Below are 18,754 nucleotides of genomic sequence, written 5' to 3' on the forward strand. Positions count from 1 at the left end.
TATTTCCGCTTTGGGGCCGCTAGCTCCATGGTTCTTTTTAAGGCATTAATCCCTAATTGTTGGGATTGTTCTAAAATAAGGGGGTGCCACGTCGCCTGTAATTGAGGATTACTAAACGGCCCCTCTCCTAATAAAGCATCTTCACCAACACCAAGCTGTGGCTCGCCCTGCGGCAGTCCCCTATTATCATTTGCAACGGCTTGAGCCATTTGCCTCCAGGTAGACTGAAAGACCATAAGCTGTATAGGCTGAAATAACACTTGTGCAAGATGAATAATATCATAAGGACATAACAAGTCGGTACTGATGATTCTAATTAACTGCATAACCTCAGGAGAGTTAATACCAAACTGTGCAGATTTTGTTTGTAAATCTTGCACCACCTTCCACGAGATGGGGCTGTGTTCATCATGTTGGTTAGTGCCAGCCACTGCCTTATAAACAGGACGTGCTCCCGGGGCACCGGTATCATTGTAAGTTTGCAGAGGACAGGGGTCGAGTTTCTCAACTAGATCCCAGTTTCCCACTTCAGCCGTTTGCTTTCTAACCTGCGCCCAAAACCGAGCAGGGTGACGAGGCGTAACAGTCACAGTAGCAGGGGGCAAAGTCCACGGGAGGGCGGATTTGGTGACACGGTCAGGGTCTGCAATCTGTGACGTTGCAGTTGCATTTATTACTGCACCCGCTCGTCCCTCCTCCTCCTTATCCTCATCAGTACTCTCCCCTGAGAAAGACAAAGGGATCTGAGAGGGATTCACTGTTGATTCTGTTTCTATCTCTTCCTCCACGGGGGGTGCAGTAGGTTCTATAAAGTTAGAACTTTGTTTCATCATCTGTAACTGCTGACTAGAGGTTTGATATTGACTAGGTGGAGGTGAAGGAGGTGGTCGTGAAGGACGTTTGACAGACCACATACAGGGTTTTTTCCCTGCTACGGAGGACAGAGCTGAACAGTCTTTAACTTGAGTGGGCTGCATCGAGCATTTGTCCTCATTTGGCGAAGGAACATGCATATGAGTGACGGAAGAGGAGTGAGGTAACTGGAACTCCTCTTTTCCCACAGGGGTGGCACCAGGTACAGTAGGTTTGCCTTTATTAGCAAATTCTTCTAGCTGCTGAGCGGGGGTTTTATAATTAAACCCATAGGAACAGTCTTTTGAGGACTTCTGGGTGTTCACAACTTTAATCTGATCAGCAGGCGATGGGTAACTAGGGGATTTATTCAGTTTCTTATTTAGATCTTTAGTTGAAGAATTAGGCAAATCAGGCTCTGCAGGGAGTTGTAACGCTCCCAGTTTCTCTGTTACAGTTTCTATGTCATGGTCCTGATCAGAGCATTTTTTGTTATCAGAGCATTTTTCGTTTGTCTTAGCAGTTGCTGCCTCTAGTTCCCTTTCCTTACTGTCCCATTCTGCTTTCCATTCTTTTAGAGTGTCACTCAGCAATCGCCAAGTAGTAGCCAATTCTGCTGCTTCTTTTGACCCTTTAGAAATTGCGTCCCATAATTTTTGCCCTGCTGCCTGCCACGCTGATACACTAAACACCGTGGCAGCTGTTGCTTCAAATCCTTGCATTTTACTCCAAATGAGCATTCGCCTTAGCCTGTATTCACTAGTCTTAACACCCTTACGTTTAAGTAATGCTTCCCATGTGGACAATATTGTTTCCTCTTCTTTCGTAAGTCCTGTCCCATGGCTATAGTTCCGTTCCCAGTGGCTCACCTTATCAGGTGTCGAAGTTCAGGTCCGGACCAAGCAGATTCCCTCTGCTCTCAGCTTCACCGTGCTCCGTCTCCGCTGCACATCGTCCTGCAGCCCACTTTCGCTAAGTCACGAATCCCAAAACACATCCTTGTCAAGTCGTGATCTCAGCCTTGTTGCGCGTCATCGTCGCGCATCGGGGTCACCAGATGTTGTTGTAGAGACAGACAAAGCGACACACACACACTCACATGGGTGAATAAGGGGCTAGGTTTTAGATTTTTTTATTACTAAAAGCATGCATTTTTATATATGTCAGGTGCCAGAGTGTCACAACATAATTGGTCAAAAAGTTGGTTTTAACATTCTCATTGGATAACCTTTATCAGTTTTCCTTCCTGCTTGCTTCATCCTGCTGGGTAGTCTGCAGCTCCTTGAAAGTTATTTGCTTTAAGCAAAGCTTCCTTATCTCATGGGTACACCGGAATCTTGTCAAGGTCAAACTCCTCTTCAGACAAGGCAGGGCCCAGCTATTACACCAAACTCTGCTCAGTTGGTGTGATAATGGTGTAACCCAAAAGCCACTAGTCCTATCCACACTGATCCTACACTGAGCCACTGTCACCTAAGAGACACTAATACTTGTCCAGTCTGGGTCCCATCACCACCAGTGGCTGGAAGCAGACATCTAGGGATGCAGAGAACAGGCTGATCACAGCAATATTGCCCTGAATGCATTCCCAGCCTTCAGTGATGCAGGGTATCTGAGGAAGCAGCAACCTGATACTCAATAGACCATCACGGATTTTTAAATTTTTTTTTTTCCTTGGAATCAGTCTCAAGCTCTGACCATCCTGCCCTGGATCTTTTCCTGTTCCAGTTAGCTCAACTTCTGCTGCTGCTTCAATTTACAAAGGGGGGGTTAAAAAAAAAAAAAAAAAAAATGCATGCCAACTCAACCAGGCCTGGATAAAGTTTCCATCATGTTCTTAAAGAGATGACTTTGCCAAGGTAGGAAAAACTAAGTCACAGCCTTGGAGAAGTAGGAAACACCAAGTAAGGTGGCTCTCCCCACCCAGCAGCTAGGGAAATGTGGGAAGGAAGGCAGTTTCAGCCAGACCATTTTATCTCTGAAACCAGATGGCTTTAAATGCTTCCCCAGAGCTTGGAAAGGGCCAAGCCCTGCTTTGAATTGCTTTTTGTAGCACCTCATTAGAAAGTAAAAGGGAAGAAATGAACAATCTATAACTTTGTGGCATTGGGAAACAGCTCTGTTAATCCTGTTTCCTTCCTTGAGCCTACTCAGGTCAGGTCATCCAGCATCAGGGCCACAATACCTAATCTGCTTATCGTTGCCCCACAATCAGGAGCCTGGACACCAGCCCAAAGGGCAGACGCATCCTCCTGGGCATTATTAATAAATGGGAAAGGCCCAGGTTGCTAAACCTGACTCCGGTGCTTAATTGCAATGCTCCCAGCACCCAGCTTCTACTTGCTGCTGCAGATCCAAGCAGTGGCCACCTCTCAAACCCAAGTCTGTGGGAGTGAGGGCAAGAGGGGCAGAGCATGGCTGGGGGAGCAGATGAGAGGAGAAGGAAAGTGCTGCAGGGAGACACCCCCTAGGGCAGGAACTGCAAAGCCGAGACTGGGGGTACTTGTGGCACCCCATGCATCCTGAGCAGCAGGCCTCTAGGTTTCTTGGCCTGTCTGGGAAAAATGTGGGCAAATCTGACAAGATGCAGAATTTCTCCCTTTCCAGCAGGGCTGGTGCAGGCCCTACCTGCGCATCTGAGATGGGGAGCAAAGCCCTCACCAGCCACACAGGACTCAGGTCTTGCTCCCACCTGCTCACAGCTACAACTCAGCCTGGCTGGTCCACAGACAACCACTGCTTTACCTGTCAGCATTGTAACCAAGCTGTGTTTTGTCACATTAGTAAAAACCACCTGAGCTTGGGAGGAGCCAAATGGCACTGACAGGCCCTCATCCACGGCACCCAGGCTCATCATGCCACCCAGCTTGTACCAGCTCTTTTCTTCTACTTTCCTCTCTCCAAGGAAGACTACGTCTTCTCACAGCCAACCTCCATCTCGTGTCCAAATGGAAAGGAAAATATAGCCTCTTGCAAGAGTCAGGACTGGAAGATTTCAGGCTCTTTCAGCACCTACTCCCATCAGGGGTGGGGGTCCCATGGCAGAAGCCAGCCTCGGGCAACACATCAGACAGGCAGCATTTGGTGTGTTAGCCGGACCCACAGCTCCACGGACAGTAATGGGTGGCTTGGCATGGAGTCCATAGCTAGAGGGGGGGTAAAAGTTAAAAAACTTAATGGGACAGAAAGAGAAACAGCAACCCCTAGCTTAGTTTCTCAGCTGAGGAGTGCCAAATTTTAGCAAACTACTCTCTCTGTATGACAAAGCCACATGTCCCCGGTCTGGAGCTACACACTGCTGGCTGTCACCATTGCTGCTCTGCAGATGCAACAGGGCACATGAGCCTCTGGCTGTGTCCAGCCCAGCCCTGCCTTCCAGCTGGGCCGAGATCCAGTCATCAACAGCTCTGCAATCCATCTCCGAAAAGATCTGTCACCTGCAGAGCAGAAGGGCTTTGGGGGCACTCAGGGAATAGCTGTAGGATGGAGGAGTGGGCAAGGGAGCCAGGGAGCAGCTGGTCCAGCACAGACCCACCCAGCTTTCCAGCTAGCCAAGGCCACAAAAGCGGCAGTGCAAAGATGCTGTGGGGCACACATACAGCCAGCCCTCCTACTGAGCTAGGGTTGCTCATCCCAAATTAATCCACAGAGGATGCTGCCCTCTTTTGGACTCAGTGTGACTGGCAGAAATTCAGGGAAATTTGGAGAGGCCCAAGACCAGTGCTTTTTGGGGCTCAAAACCCCACACAGGGGTTCTCAAATGTGGTGCCTTCCCCTACCTGTCTCAGTGGACATCCCAGGGACTTTTCCCTGCTGAGAGCCAGGCTGCTATGCCTGCAGGTGGCCCCTGAGCACAGCCTGGGAAAGGAAGAGCAGGACCAAGCTCAGGAGCCATCCCTGAAGGACAGGGAGATGCTTGCTGGGATAAAGAGTAAGAAGATGAAGACCAGAGTTTGGGAAGGTCTTTTGGGCCTGGGGAGGACCACAGGGTCCTTACTAACTGTGAGAGCTGCTAGTGTTTCATCTTAATTAATGATTTTCATAAATTCAGTTGATAAGTTCACAGCTAGCTTAATTAAGTGAGCCACAACAGGGTCCTGCACTTCCCCAGCAGGAAGGAGTAGGGACCGACTGCTGCCAAGCCCCAGGGTGATGCTCAGATGTCCCAGTGCCATCTGCAGCCACGGGACGGCTCACTGCCCCTGGCACCCCAGCCCTGCTACCTGCACAGGGGAAGCAGGGGCTGGAGCTTGGGTGATGGGCTCCCATGCCCTGGACTGCCGCTGCCCCTGCAGCCCTTGGGGCTGGGTGCCAGCCAGCCCTGCCTGCGCCGGGCTCCTCCCTGCCTGCACTTCCTCCTGCCGCTGGCACCTCCCCACAGCCCTGGGCACAGCCAGGACAGGGGCTCACGCCGGCTCTGCGGGCTGCCCGCCATACCAGGGAGCCTGGGTCTCCTGTCCTACTGCGGGGTAGTCCTGCCTGTACCGAGCAGCCCCGGGCCACCAGTGCCAGCTCTTCTGCCAGGCAGCACCAGTGAGCCCCTGCTGCCTCGGAGACCCCCCCGGACCTCTCTGACGCTGGCACGCAGGAGCACACTGCAGCCCGCTTCACCCACCTCCCCAGCATGCGGACACCGGCAGCGATGATCGTGGGGCTGGTGCTGTGCCCCTGCGGGCTTCTGCTGACGCTCACGGGCACGCTGGCACCCAACTGGAGGCAGGTGAGCCTCGTACCTGACCAGCCCATTGACGTCATCTTGGAACAGGGCATCTGGGACATGTGCAGAGAGCGACAGAGCAGCCATGACCGCCACTGCGGGCAGGCTGATGAGCTGGGCTACTTTGAGCAGGTGCCTGTGCGGGTGGCCCAAGGGATGATGCCCACCTCACTGGTGCTCACCCTCCTGGGCTTGGTGGTGGCTGCCCTGGGGGTGCGCTGCTGGCAAAAGGAGCCACGGCACTTGCTGGCTGGCGTGGCGGGGCTTGTGCTGCTCCTCTCAGGGCTGCTGAGCCTTGTGCCTGCCTCCTGGTATACCCAAGAGCTTTGGGCACTGCCCGCACCATTTGGCAGCACGCTGGTTGTAGGCTACAGCCTGGTGCTGAGCTACTTGGGAAGCTGCCTGGAGATCTTGGGAGGGCTGGCCCTCGCCCTCAGCTTCCACCACTGCTGCAAGGAACGCAGGGCCCCCAAACTGTCCCCCAGCCCTGTGCTGGAGGCTGGGCCGTGCTCCACCACGGGGGCTTACCGCAATCCCTGGGACGTGCTGGAGGATGAGCGAGACGGACGGCACTGGAGGAGCACGCTGCCTTGTGACTCTGACTTGTAGCCCCAGCACAGGGACAGCAGTGGGCACCGGCCAGCCTGCCTGCCTGGCACCGAGAGCAGCACTGGCTCCTGCCCCTCCAAGCCATGCCCTTCTCTTAGGGCACCTCAGAGCAGGATGGAAACAAGACCAAGGACCTGGCTTGAATCTCTGCAAGCTCCTCAAAAGCTTGCCGTGCTCCAGTTCCCACAACTGTGCCAAAGCCGTGCTGGGTTGAGGACCAGCCCTGTCTCCAGTCCCTCCACACAGCTTTTAGCCCATCCTCCTGCACCATACAGCAACTTGGGCAAAGGCAGCTCCGGTTCTCCCCGGTGAGCAAGGTACAGGTTAGCACCATGTAGCCTTCAGGGCTGGGAATAGGGGAGGGAAGCACCTCCCACATGTCTCTGCTCAACTCAGGGCTGTGCAAAGAGCAAAATAAATGAAGAGGAACGGGTCTGTTTTGTGGGATGGTTATGGGCTTTCTGCCAGGCAGGCTGGGCTGAGAGCCAGTAGGCACAGCTAACCCAGCTCCCCCCCATGTTTTGCCTGAAACAGGAAGGAAAGGTCTGTAGAAGGGGACAGGTAGCTTTTATAGCACCTTCCTCAAGGACCTTTCCCCCTTGGGCAAAACTGGCTCTGGAAGAGGTTTATCCTTCCTTGAGCACAGCCACTTCAGGTAAAAAAAAAATCACAAGGGAAAAAAGCGCATATATTTCCCCTTTCAGCATTAGCTTGGTGGGAGGCAGTAAAACTGGTCTCACTGGTTTGTAAAGGACACTCAGGAGGTCAGAACCAAACTATAAAACCCTGCTTCACACCCTGCATAACAGGGCAAGAGCCGAGCCAGCTATTCGGCCAGACTTCTACCCCAGGCGAGCCTGAAGCACCCTGGTCATCAATCTAAGCCTTGCTGCAGAGGGACAGTGGATCAAGATGCCCTAAGTGTGGTTAAGGGATGGTATAGGATGCACCCTGTAGTGGGGAATCAGATTCAGGTGGCTCGGAGAATGCGTTGAAATACCTCCCAAAGGTTTTTGCTCTGGGCTGTAAGTTCCCTAAAGCTCAGAGATCTAGGAAGAGCAAACCAATCTCCCTTCCCCGGCCCACACACAAACCGCAATGGCACCAGAGATGCTGCACAACGTTCCTTTATGAAAGTACAGTGTCAGGGCGAGATGGTCCTTTCCTCAGCGAGTCTGGCAGCTCCTGCAGAGATCACAGATGGGTGCATCAGGGATGAGCCTGAGCCAGCCTCCCTGGGACCACCCCACACCTTGGCACAGGGGATCCAGTCACTGGCAGAGCGGGACAGCTCCTGTACCAGCCAGAGTCCAGGCACCCCCAGGTCTTGCCCCTCTCCCCCCTCAGCAGGAGAACAGAGCTTGACTCAAGAGTGGGCAGCATGCCAGTGCTGGGCCTGGGGAGGGATCTGCGTATCAGGGGGGCCTTGGGGAACCCCAGGGAGGTCCCTACCAGGGCTGCTCCAGTTGCTGCTTACCTCTTTCCCATCGTAAGCTTCATTCACAAAGGTATCATTCTTGGGGGGAAGCTCTTCCTCCTCATCTTCTTCCTCAGGGTCACTTTCACGGTGGTACAAGGTCAGCACTCGGGTGGAGGCAGTGCTTGAGGTCCTGAGGAGGGAAAAAAATACACTGACGATGTCATGGCCATCCTCTAGGGATGGGGCAGATCCCAAGGTCCTGCCACAACCCCCAGCAATAGCCTGCCAGGGCAACTAGAGCTTTCCACATAGCCCAGGAGTGCCCCAGGACACCATGGTGTCCCTGGGCAGGAAGACCCTGTCCCTCTCCATCCCCAGTTGTACCTGGCCCAGCCCAGTCCCAGAGCTCACCTCCTCCGCCTGTCCCGCCTCCGCATGTAGGCCAGGGCCCCCACAGCAGCAGCAGCAAGCAGCAGGAGCACGGCCACCCCCAGGGCAATAGGTCCTGCAACGGGCTGCACCTCTGCCTCCTCGCAGTAGTTGCCACGATAGCCCAGGGCACAGTGGCACGTCACTCGCCCAGCCTCAATGGCACATTCCCCACGCAGGTTACATGTCTCACTGCTGCACGGCACGGCCCCCAGCACCTCCTCGGTGCTGGGGGATACCAGGAAGGGCTCTTCATGTTCCCGGGGGCCAGGTGCTGCTGCTGTAGGTAAGGCTGGTTTCTGTTCTTCCACATGGGACATTCCTGATGGTGCCACCGTGGGGACCTGTGTCCCCAACTCCACGGAGGGGCCTGGAGGGATGGACATAGATCAGCAGAGACCCAGGTGAGACCCCCCGCTTCCCAAACTGGGGGACACTGGGCAGGACCCCCCTGTGCCCAGTCAGGACTCCCACACAGCCCAGCTGTGGGCAGGCACTCACAGTCAGATTCATCGGAACCGTCAATGCAGTCAGGGCGCCCATCGCAGACCTGCTCTCCAGAGATGCAGCTCTGGAGGTCAGGGCAGGCCTGGAGCGGGGCCAGGCAGGGCAGTGCCATTGTGCATGCCACCCCACGCACCAGCTGGTAGCCGGGGGAGCAGCGGCACAGCCTCCCTGCAGGGTTGGGCAGGCAGAGCTGGGCACAGCCCCCGTTGTTCTTCGCACAGCCGTTGGTGCCTGCCAAAACAGCATGGGTTAGCATGGCCACCACAGGGCACAGCTCAGCCCCACAGACGCCCTAGGCTGGGGCAGCCCCAGACCCACCTTCCTGTGACAACTGGCTGTAAATCCTCATGGCTACCAACTCCTGCTCCATCGGGAACCACCAGCTCTCGGCCCGCTCCAGCCGGCTGTGCCAGATCTTGCTGGAGCCTGGAGACACATGGGGTCAGCACTGCTCCACCTCCTCCAGCAAAGGTGCCCAGGATGGGAGGTGGGGTCCCCCAGCCTGCCCTTCACCCCGGAGAGGAGCAGCCTGCACCCCACAGGGACTGGCAGAGACCCCTGTGTCCTGATGCAGTAGGAGGAGCTAGACAAAGCACAGCCAATGGACTCACCATTAGTTGATGTCGTGCTCCAGAGCAGAAAGCCTTCTCCGATGGCGAAAAGCGAGAGGCCGTGCAGCCCTTCCCGCACCACCCGGAAACGGGATCCATCCAACTCGATGCTGCTGATGGTGCCTCTCTCTGCAGGGCACAGATGCAGAGACAGCAGATGTGGGGGCACAGAAGGCTCCGGGCTGCCCCTTGGGGCCATGTCAGGCTGTGTCCTGTGGACCGAGTGCCTGTACCACCGCTATCCCCAGCAGTGCTCTGGCTCAGCCCACACTCACCACGGTCTGCCCAGTATAGCCGGGTGCCAGCACCCCCAAAGGTGAGGCCAGTGGGAGCCTGGGCTCTCCTCCAGACCACTCTGCGGCCAGTGCCATCCATGGCCGCACACTCCACCGTGCTGCTGGGCCCACGGCTGCTGGCCACTGTGACAAAGCACATGGTGGAGGCAGGAGGGCACAGTGCCAGCCAGGCAGCACCCCTCAGCCCCTCGCTGAGCAGCACCAGAACCCACCGCCCCCCCGGAGCGGCCACGTGGATGTTGGGCGGCTGTCCCCCGATCCAGTACAGGTTCCCACTCAGCCAGTCCAAGGCCAGGGATGTCACCGTGCCCTCCACAGCTACCGCCTGCTTCCAGGACAGTCGGCCCCAGTCCTTCAGGCGCAGGAGCCCGATGGAGTCGCCCCCCACCTCTGCAAAGTACAGGCTCTTGTCTTTCACTGCATAGTCGATGGCTGTCAGGCGGCCCACCTTGGCCAAGGGCAAGGCCCGGTGCGGGGGAAGGCCTTGGGATCCAGCTGTTGTGGGCAGGTCCTTCAGGTAGACCTGGAGGAAAGAGGCAGCACTAGGACAGGGACCCTGCACCTCGGATAGCAGGGAGGAAAGCAGCCCGCAGGGCCGGCTCCGGAGGATGGTACCTGCGCCACAGCTGCTGGTGACACCAGGAGGGCAAAGGCCGAATTGTGGAGGGGCAGGCAGGTGGTCTCATCAGCAGCCAGCGTCAGCCCGGTGGGGCACCTGCACTGTCCAGCTTGCCGGGAGCTCAGCAGGCACAAGTGGGAGCAGCCACGCGACACGCACGGGTTCAGGGCCACGGGGCGCAGGGCCGGGTGCATCACCTGCGGGAAGGGCAGGCTCAGCCTCGCAGCCCCACCAGTGCCCAGCAGCAGAGCTGAGCACGACCAACACCACACCACGCTTCCAAGGCCCGGACATGGCCCAGCTGGGGGCAGGATGGTGAGGCAGAGATGCTCCAAGAGAACCAGAAACACGTGACCACAGGGACTGCTCCCCAAGGACCACCAGGATGGGGTCACAGGTCCCAGTGGCTCCACACTCAGGGCCACGCAGGGTGGGAGCCCCAGCAGAGCTGGCACAGCAGGGTTTGGGGCTCCCCCGGGTAGGTACCTGGAGGCCATGGGGCTGCCCATGTCTCTTGAGCAGCACGGTCCTGTTCTTGCCACTGGCCTTGTCCACCTGCTGCACGGACCATGCCTTCCTCTCCGACCAGTAGAGCTGCCCCTCGCACACAGCTGCCGCAAAGGGGCTCTGGACCCAGCCCAGCTGCAGGACCTGGCAGAGAGGCCATGAGCACCCACCCCGGCCCACATCAGGGCCCTGTCACCAGAGCCCTACCACACACCTTCACACTGGTGCCATCCAGACGTGCAGAACCGACGCTGCCCAGCTTCTCATCCAGCCAAAAGATCCTCCAAGTGGGGAGGTCGAGGGCCAGTGCTGTGAGCCAGCCCAGCCCCTGGGCCAGCAGCACATGCCGCCGACTCCCATCCATGGTGGCCTCCATCAGCCGTGGGTGGTTCCCCACCTCTGACCAGTACATCAGCCTGGTAGGAAGAGAGGTGCTGGCCCACGGACCTGCCACAGCATCATCCCAGTACCAGGGCAGTCCAGAGGAGCAGCGCAAAGCTTCACAGCCCACTAGGGACGCACCGAGAGCTCCACCCAGGGCAGGGGCAGGTGCCTGAGCTCCTTCTTCCCCAGTCGCGCAGCCCCAGCAGCACCCAGGTGAGGCCATACCAACTCTTCCCCAGCCTATTGCCTGCCTCCGTGGAGGAAAATGGGACAGGGCAGGGATGGCAAGGAGGTCTCCATGTCCGCTTGTCCCAGCCTTACCCTGCCAGAGGCTGGAGCACCAGTGAGTGGGGCTGGTCCAGGTCTCCATCCATCACCACAGTGTACTCTGGTTTCCCTCGCCAGGCAGCCCCCAGGCGAGTGGCCAGCACCTGCCCTGCTGCCCCATCTGTCCAGTACAGGTTCCTTCCAAGCCAGTCCACTGCTATACAGTCCGATCTCACACCTGCAACGTGCCCAAGAGTCAGCACCTGTGGGGTGACAGCTGCATGGCCCTCTGGCACAATGCTCCCAGCCCAGGTCCACTCCAGCCCAGGAGCTCCAGCTCCTCCCAACCCTGCTCCCACCAGCACCTCTCCATGCAAGGGGACACAGCCTGGCACTCCGCTGCAACCTGGAGATTGCACAGCCATGGAGAGGCCAGCCCTGCTAACCCCATGCTGTCACATCCCACCTTTCACCAGTGTGCCTTTCTTGCCCGAGTTGAGGTCCTGCCAGCGGATGCTCTCTGTGGCCAGGTCCATCCAGAAGACTTTTCTCTCCACCAGGTCATAGTCGAGCGAGAAGACAACGCGATCCTTGTCAGTGGCCAGCAGCACCTCCTCACGCCCACTCCGCAGGCCATAGGACAACACCTCTGACTGCACAGCCACCAGCAACACGGGCTCTGGTCCTGAGGCAACACAGAGCCGCCCGGACCCTGCTCAGCGCTGGTGGCCCCACGGCCCCAGCACACGCAGACAGGGAACACGGCACTTTCAGGCACTGGAGCCTGCTAGAACTCAGTCCTACTGCACAGCATATTCCCCAGCTACTACAGATGGATTTTCTGACTGGCCATGGGCTGGCAAGCAGCAGCTCACAGCTGAGCAGGGCCTGGGAGGCCACGTGGCAGTGGGGACAAAGCCATTCATGGGACTACAAGGCTCCCCATGGGCAGCAGGCACAGCAGGACAGGTACCCACAAGCTCCTGGTGTACCCTAGAGTGCCAGGGACCGTCAGCACTGCTTGGACATCTCAGGGCTTACCAGTGAGTTTGCAGACATGACCATCGGGCTCCAGCAGGTAGCCAGGAAGACAGCCACAGCTGTAGGACCCCGGGGCATTGAGGCACGTCTGGCTGCAGGCTCCCTCACCCCACTCCGTGCACTCGTTTATGTCTCTGCAGGACAGACCGTCCTCAGCCAGTTGATAGCCTGGGTCACACCAGCACCGCTGTGGGGAAAGAGGCTGTCAGGGTCCCCCCTTGGGGATACATGGGGCTCCCTCCTGCAGCTGGACCAGGGCAACATGGTGGAGTAAGACCCTGGACCAGGGCTGCTGGCACTCACAGGGCCCTGGGGTGAGGGGTAGCAGAGATGAGTGCAGGACCGCTGGCATGGCAGAGAGCAGCTCCCCCCCTCGTCCGAGCCATCCACGCAGTCCTGCTGGCCGTCGCACACCAAGGATGCATTCAGGCAGGCCCCCAGCCCACACGGGTACTCATGACTCTGGCAAGGAGTGGGTGGGCCTACAGGGACAGGGAAAGGCTGCCCTGAACCTTGTCCACCAGCTCATTTTGCTCAGCTGGGTCAGATTCAGCTGCTCCCATAGGGTGCCCAGGGCTCACTACAGCCGCATCCAGAGCTGTGCCTGTAGCCTGGCTTCAGGCTATCCTAATCCCAAGGCCACCAGCCCTACAGGGACAACAGCTACCCAGGGCCTGGAGCCACCACAGATGCTGGGAAGAGGCAAACATCCTTTCACCTCAGCACAGACACGTCCCTACCTCCCTCTGTGCTGGGCACCCACCAACCACCCCTGGGTAAGACACAGAGGAGGTAAAAGCAGGGTGTTGCTCACAGCCAGCCTCATCGCTGCCATCTGTGCAGTCACTCTCTCCGTCACAGCGCCAGATTTCAGGGATGCACTTGTGGTCATGAGAGCAGCCCCACTGCCGGTCCCCACACAGCCCTTCTTCCCAGGGACAGCCCTGCAAGTGCAGAGAGTGAACAGGGCCACCAACCCTCCCGGGAGCGAGTGGGGACAGGCTGTGTCCCCACCACCCCACCCACCTGCTCATCTGTGCCGTCCCCACAGTCAGTGGTGCCATCACAGCGCCAGGCCTCCGGCACACACTCCCCACTGCGGGGACACTCCACCTCGCCTGTGCGGCACTGCAGTGGCCGGGGCACGGTGCAGCCCTCCTCATCCGAGCCATCCCAGCAGTCGTGGTCGCCATCACAGCGCAGGGCCAGGGCCACGCACTGCCCACTCTGGCAGGGAAACTCGGCTGGGCCACACTCCTTTGGTGCTGTTGGCAGGGCCAGGGCTGAGCAGGGGCACTGTCCCCATCCCCATCCCACCAGCGCAGGCATGGCACTGAGCAGGGTACAGCCTCTCTGGCCGCTCGGCAGGTTACCCTGGGCAGTGCCTGCTCCTGGACCCACTTGTGGGGCTGGCAACCCCAAGAAGCCCCCATCCCACCCAGCCCCAGGGTCTCACCACAGCCCTGCTCATCAGTGTGGTCCAGGCAGTCAGCGTGGCCGTCACACAGCCAGCTCTCTGGGATGCAGCGGGTGGCAGTGTCACAGCGCAGGGCACACTCCTGAGTGGGGCTCCAACAGTCCGTCTCATCTGAGGCATCGGGGCACTGTGGCACCCCATCGCAGAGCTCTCCAGCCCCAACACACATCGCTCCACTCACGCAGTGGAAGGCTCCTGGGGACACAAGGAGCCTTGATAACCCTGCAGTAGGCAGTCAGGGTGCCCAGACCCTCTGCTAGCCTCCCAGTGATGTAAAATGGCCCCACACTACAGCAACAGGGCTTGGTCCCTCCTAGTCACTGCATCTCTGGCAGCCTAGGTCCTGAGCAAGATGACTGAGGCAGTCTCAGCTCAGCCACATGTAGGTGTCCCCACGAGCAGTGGGGCCAGCCCTGTCCCCTTCTGACAGCACCTTCAGCCCAATGCCAAGCTCAGAAGAAACCAGTATGCCACATCACAAGCATCAGAGCTCAGGACACACTCAGACCTCCCCAGGACCCCATCTCACCAACTCCACCAGGAAGCAGCCAGAAGCCCTGGCGCAGGGCAACCCAACTGCACAGGGGACTGAAGGATGGCTCCTACCTGGGGTGTCACAGAGCTGGGCACACCCGTCCTCATCAGAGCCATCTGCACAGTCCTTCTCACCATCACACATGTACTCCTGGGCCACGCACTCGGTGCCGTCACGGCAGAGCACATGGGTGCGAGGACAGGCCAGATGGGGGACTGCGGTCAAGGGGTGTGCAGAGCTGGACGGAGGGGGTGAGGTAGGTGGCACTACCCGTGCAGGGCTGGTTGGGTGATGGGTGGTAGTAGTTGGCCGTGAGGCAGTGGTCTTGGTTGGCAAGGACCGAGTGGTGGTGGTGGTGGTGCTGGTGGTAGTGCTGGTGGTGGCTGGCCGCACAGTGGTGGTCTTGGCTGGTGTGGTCCAGGCAGTGGTCAGCGCAGGGGTGGTCTTGGTTGATGTGGACTGGCTGGTGGTGGTTGGAGTTGGGGTAGCCTTGCTGGTTGGTACAGGAGTAGTGGTGAGCACAGTGGTGGTCTTGCTTGGCGTAGGTCTCGTGGTGGAGGTGGTAGGCCGAGCAGCAGTGGCGCTTGTGGTTGGCCTCATAGGGGTGGTCACAGGTGGAGGGAGTGGCAGGGCAGACCCCTTGCTTGGTGGCACTGACAGAGGCACAAGCACAGGAGCATGAGCCTGGATTTGGGGCTGTGCCCTCCCCACACTCCAGGCACCTCCAAGAGCACGCCAGGTGGCCACTAGCAGCCAGGCACCCCGCCCCAGCTCAAAGCAGCATGGGCCACCCAGCTCCATCAGGTACAGCACCAGCACCAGGCACAGAGCCACAGTCACTCTTACCAGCCTGCAGCTCCGAGCCCACGAAGGCCACTACTCCCTGCACACCTGCTGCCGGCAGAGACAGCACAAGGGCCAGCGTCCTCCGGTCCCACAGCAGCAGAGCCGTCCCGTTTGTCGACACCAGGTATGGCTCGAAGGCAGCCACAAGGCCATGGGACCAGCTGGGTGCCAGGGTGACTGCCTGCCGCTTGGTCAGACTCAGTGCCCGCAGGCCTGTGAGGCAGAGGGATGGTAGGACCCCGGGGCCTGCAGGCACCCCCCGTGGCCCACCCCATGCCCCGCAGGCACCCCCCGTGGCCCACCCCATGCCCCCACAACCCACAGCTATGGCAGGGACCTCATGGCTCAGGCCAGGGGCTCAGCCATGGGACAGTGTCTGTCCCACAAGCACCCCACTGCCCGGACAAGGGACCTGCTGCACATAGGGCATGGCTGGTCACTCCTGCCTATAGCAACCACCTCTGCTCCCTGCTCCAGATACCACCAGGGCTCACCCAGGCCTGAGCTCCAGAGCAGGCTGAAGGCTTTGCTATCCATGGCCGCAGGCAGGTCTCCAGGCCACGTCTCGTTCCAGGCATCCGACGGAGCACCCCCAGCCAGGCTCAGCTGCTGCAGGGGCTGCCCACGGGCTAGCCAGTACAGAGCGTCCCGCTGCCAGTCCAAGAAGAGGTGCTGGATTTTGCTGTGAGCACGGTGCAGGATGCGCGGGGACATGTCAGACGCCTGGATCACCCCGATGTCCCTCCGGTTACATGCGAGCCAGTACAGGTCCCCCGAGCGGATGTCCACATGGGCAGAGCAGACTTGGCAAGAGTAGGCAGGCAAACAGTTATGGGGCTGTCCCATGACCCTGCTCTTCTGCCTGGGTCCCCCTTGTCCCTAAAACCAGGGCACAGCTGCCCAGTGCCTTAGCATGGCCCCAGCGTGGGCACCATGCAACTGCTGTGCTCTGCATCCAGGACATCCTCAGGCCTCAGGGAGCAGCAGGAAGGGGAGCGTGCACTCCATCACCCCACAGGATCTCACCTGGCAGCCCAGTCGCAATGGCCTCTCTCCTGCCAGGGTGCCCCACAACACGCAGCAGTGTCCCACGGTCATCTGTCCCATAGAGGACTGACCTCTGCCAGTCCACATCTTGTAGGTGGAGGGGCTCCTGCCACTCCTGCACCTGCTTGCTGTGTGCTCCAGGGCCCACCTGCACCAGGGAGATGGCCCTCCCCGACGCATACACGATGGACAACTCTGCAGGGCACAAGGGCATCGTGTGAGCATGGCCCCAGGGGCACTGGACAGGGTCACCAGCATGAACTAAGGCAGAAATTTAACAGCACTGGTGTGTGCTGGGAACCTCATCCCACCAAAGCCACAGCCCCTTAGAGCCCCCCTGCAACTCCCACAGGGATGCATCCCGCCCCAGACAGTCAAGCCCGCCTTGCAGACCCTGCTCACCTGCACACTTCCCCGAGGGCAGGAGGAAGAGACCCTCAGGACACGCACACTTGTAGCCCCGGGGGTGCACAGGGGACAGGAGGCAAAGGTGACTGCAGAGGCCTGGAGCACATGCAGCAGTGTCCCCTGGGAGCAAGGGGACATTAAGACCTCAGGCAGCCATGACCCCCCATGCCTCTCCTGATCCCCAAAAACCACAGGCTGTCCTGCGGCTGGATATGGGTTGGCTACCCCAGGCAGGGTAGCAGCACCACATGAGGTAGGAGGGCTCAGCTCTACCCGAAGCCAGGGGACTTGGCAGCTTTCCTGTGCATTCATACGTCCCCTCTGTCACAACCCCACAAGCCATCGCTGCAGGAGCAGGAGAGCCATTGGGCAGGACCCAGTGAGCTCCAGGACCCAGCGCAGCCTCTCTGGCACCCAGGGAAGTGGTGGGGGTGCTGCCAGCCCTGCACTAGTGTGGGTGCCCAGCCGGCAGGGTACTCACGGGGAGGCTGCTGCAGTGCGTGCAGCACAGTGAAAGCCGAGATGGGGGCACGGAGCAGCACTGCATGCTCCTGGGGGGAGGCCCGGGTGGCCGACACCAGCTCTGTGCCATCGGTCCAGAAGAATCGGCTCTCAAACACAGCCAGGCCCAGGGGCTCCGTGTGGCTCCGCAGGACAGAGGGAAAGGAGTGGCGCCCACTGCCATCCACCCGCAGCGTCTCGATGGACTGGGGACAAGGCAAGGCATCGTGACCATGTGGCACCCCCACACCCCGGCACTGTCCCACAGCCACAGGACTCACAGTGGTGCCTTTCCCCTCCCAGCCCAGGGATGTGTGCCAGACCTGGGCACCACTCCCTGTTCCCTTCCATGCCTTGGCCATAGCCTCAGGGGAACCAGGGCCACCCTCCCCACTCCCACCTCATCACCCCCCAGAACCTGGTGGGGCAGAGCCCTGCTGCCCCACGTCCCTACCTCCTTGTACTCGCTGATCCAGTACAGCCTGCCAGCCACGTGGTCCAGGCTCAGCCCCACAGGCTCCTCCATGGACACCACTGTGAGCTCCCGCTGGTTTGAGCCATCCATGCCAGCTGCAGCAATGACTGTCCGTCCCCTCTGCCCACGGTTGACCCAGTACAGGGACCTGCAGGCAGGCACTAAGCACCCACTTCACAGCATAACACCAGTGCAGCCATGGCCCCACAGCAGGCACGACAGGATCAGCACCAGTATTGCTCACCCAGGAACCCCGGGGCCAACCCTGGCTCACTCGCTCCTTACCTTGCAGCCGGATGCACTGTCAGCTGCTCCGGTGCCACATCCTTCCCGAGCACTGTCACATAGCCCCAGCCATTGCCCAGCCCTGCGCAGATGGCTGCAGGATGGCTGCTGGCCCAGTACAGCTGCCCTGTGAACCAGTCCACAGAGATGCTGTTCACCTCCCCGGCATCTGCAGAGACAGAGCTGGTTTAGGGTAGACAGCTGCTCCAGGCTGGGTGGCAAAACCCAGGTTGTCCCTTCCTCTGCAGGAAAGGCAGGGCTGGGGTGGCAGCAGGCCAGCTCTCAGCACCCATCTCAGCCCTGCTACAGCACCCAGCACCCTTGCTCCTCCCCACCTGCATAGAGGGGCTGTGTGCCCTTCCCTGGGATGTGAGCACGGAGCTCGCCCTCCTCTGTCAGCCAGTAGTAGGTTTCTCGGAGCAGGTCATACACCAGGGCACGGGGTTCAGTCTCAGTGGAGAGCAGGGGCCGGTAGGCTTGGGTCCGCACATCCAGAAGGGCCAGGTCCTGCCCCACAGACACCAGAATCTGCGTCCCGTTGTCTGCCAGGGCAAGGGGGATGTCACCCGGTGAGTGGGGATGCGGCTAGTTGGGGGCACTTGCCCAGCCCCTCACATAGCCCAGGCTCCCCAGTTCACACTACCTGCCACTTCACAAGCTGTGCCGTGCCACAGGGTGTAGCCCTGGAGGCAGGCGCAGCTGAAAGCGCCTGGGCTGTTGCTGCACAGCTGGCTGCAGGGGCTGTACTCCAGGGAGCACTCGTCCACATCTGAGGGGAGAGGCACAGCCAGGAGCCTGGCGCACAGCTGGCTTGCCACCCCCCAACAGCACCGCCACTGCTCCCCAGGGACCACAGGCAGGCTCCCTAGATACCAGGACCTGGGTCCCAGCCCCAAAATGCACCAGCTACCACTGGGACAA

The 18,754-nt window shown here is 59.2% G+C and overlaps 3 protein-coding genes across 3 annotated transcripts; 1 reads left to right on the forward strand and 2 right to left on the reverse strand.

The window, feature by feature from the left end:
• The first annotated feature begins 5,259 nt into the window (after nt 1-5,259).
• CLDN23 (claudin 23) lies at nt 5,260-6,613 on the forward strand. Its single transcript, XM_074865094.1, has one exon. It carries the CDS (start codon nt 5,477-5,479, stop codon nt 6,176-6,178), a length of 702 nt encoding a protein of 233 aa, XP_074721195.1. The 5' UTR covers nt 5,260-5,476; the 3' UTR covers nt 6,179-6,613.
• Nucleotides 6,614-7,289: 676 nt separating this feature from the next.
• On the reverse strand, nt 7,290-9,670 carry LOC141942146 (uncharacterized). The gene is made up of 7 exons (XM_074865095.1): nt 9,421-9,670; nt 9,146-9,274; nt 8,853-8,960; nt 8,529-8,765; nt 8,010-8,397; nt 7,656-7,788; nt 7,290-7,363 (listed from the first exon to the last, which is right to left on the reverse strand). Exons 1-7 carry the CDS (start codon nt 9,578-9,580, stop codon nt 7,307-7,309), a joined length of 1,212 nt encoding a protein of 403 aa, XP_074721196.1. The 5' UTR covers nt 9,581-9,670; the 3' UTR covers nt 7,290-7,306.
• LOC141942865 (uncharacterized) lies at nt 9,622-17,094 on the reverse strand. Its single transcript, XM_074866928.1, has 17 exons — nt 17,054-17,094; nt 16,567-16,692; nt 15,612-16,359; nt 15,118-15,330; nt 14,343-14,924; nt 13,716-13,931; nt 13,286-13,524; nt 13,074-13,203; nt 12,563-12,741; nt 12,260-12,446; nt 11,685-11,903; nt 11,273-11,456; nt 10,782-10,983; nt 10,547-10,711; nt 10,057-10,257; nt 9,708-9,964; nt 9,622-9,628 (listed from the first exon to the last, which is right to left on the reverse strand). Exons 3-17 carry the CDS (start codon nt 15,961-15,963, stop codon nt 9,622-9,624), a joined length of 3,333 nt encoding a protein of 1,110 aa, XP_074723029.1. The 5' UTR covers nt 15,964-16,359; nt 16,567-16,692; nt 17,054-17,094.
• Nucleotides 17,095-18,754: the final 1,660 nt, after the last annotated feature.

The sequence above is a fragment of the Strix uralensis genome, chromosome 4 (genome assembly GCF_047716275.1).
Source record: "Strix uralensis isolate ZFMK-TIS-50842 chromosome 4, bStrUra1, whole genome shotgun sequence".
Lineage (NCBI taxonomy): Eukaryota > Metazoa > Chordata > Aves > Strigiformes > Strigidae > Strix > Strix uralensis.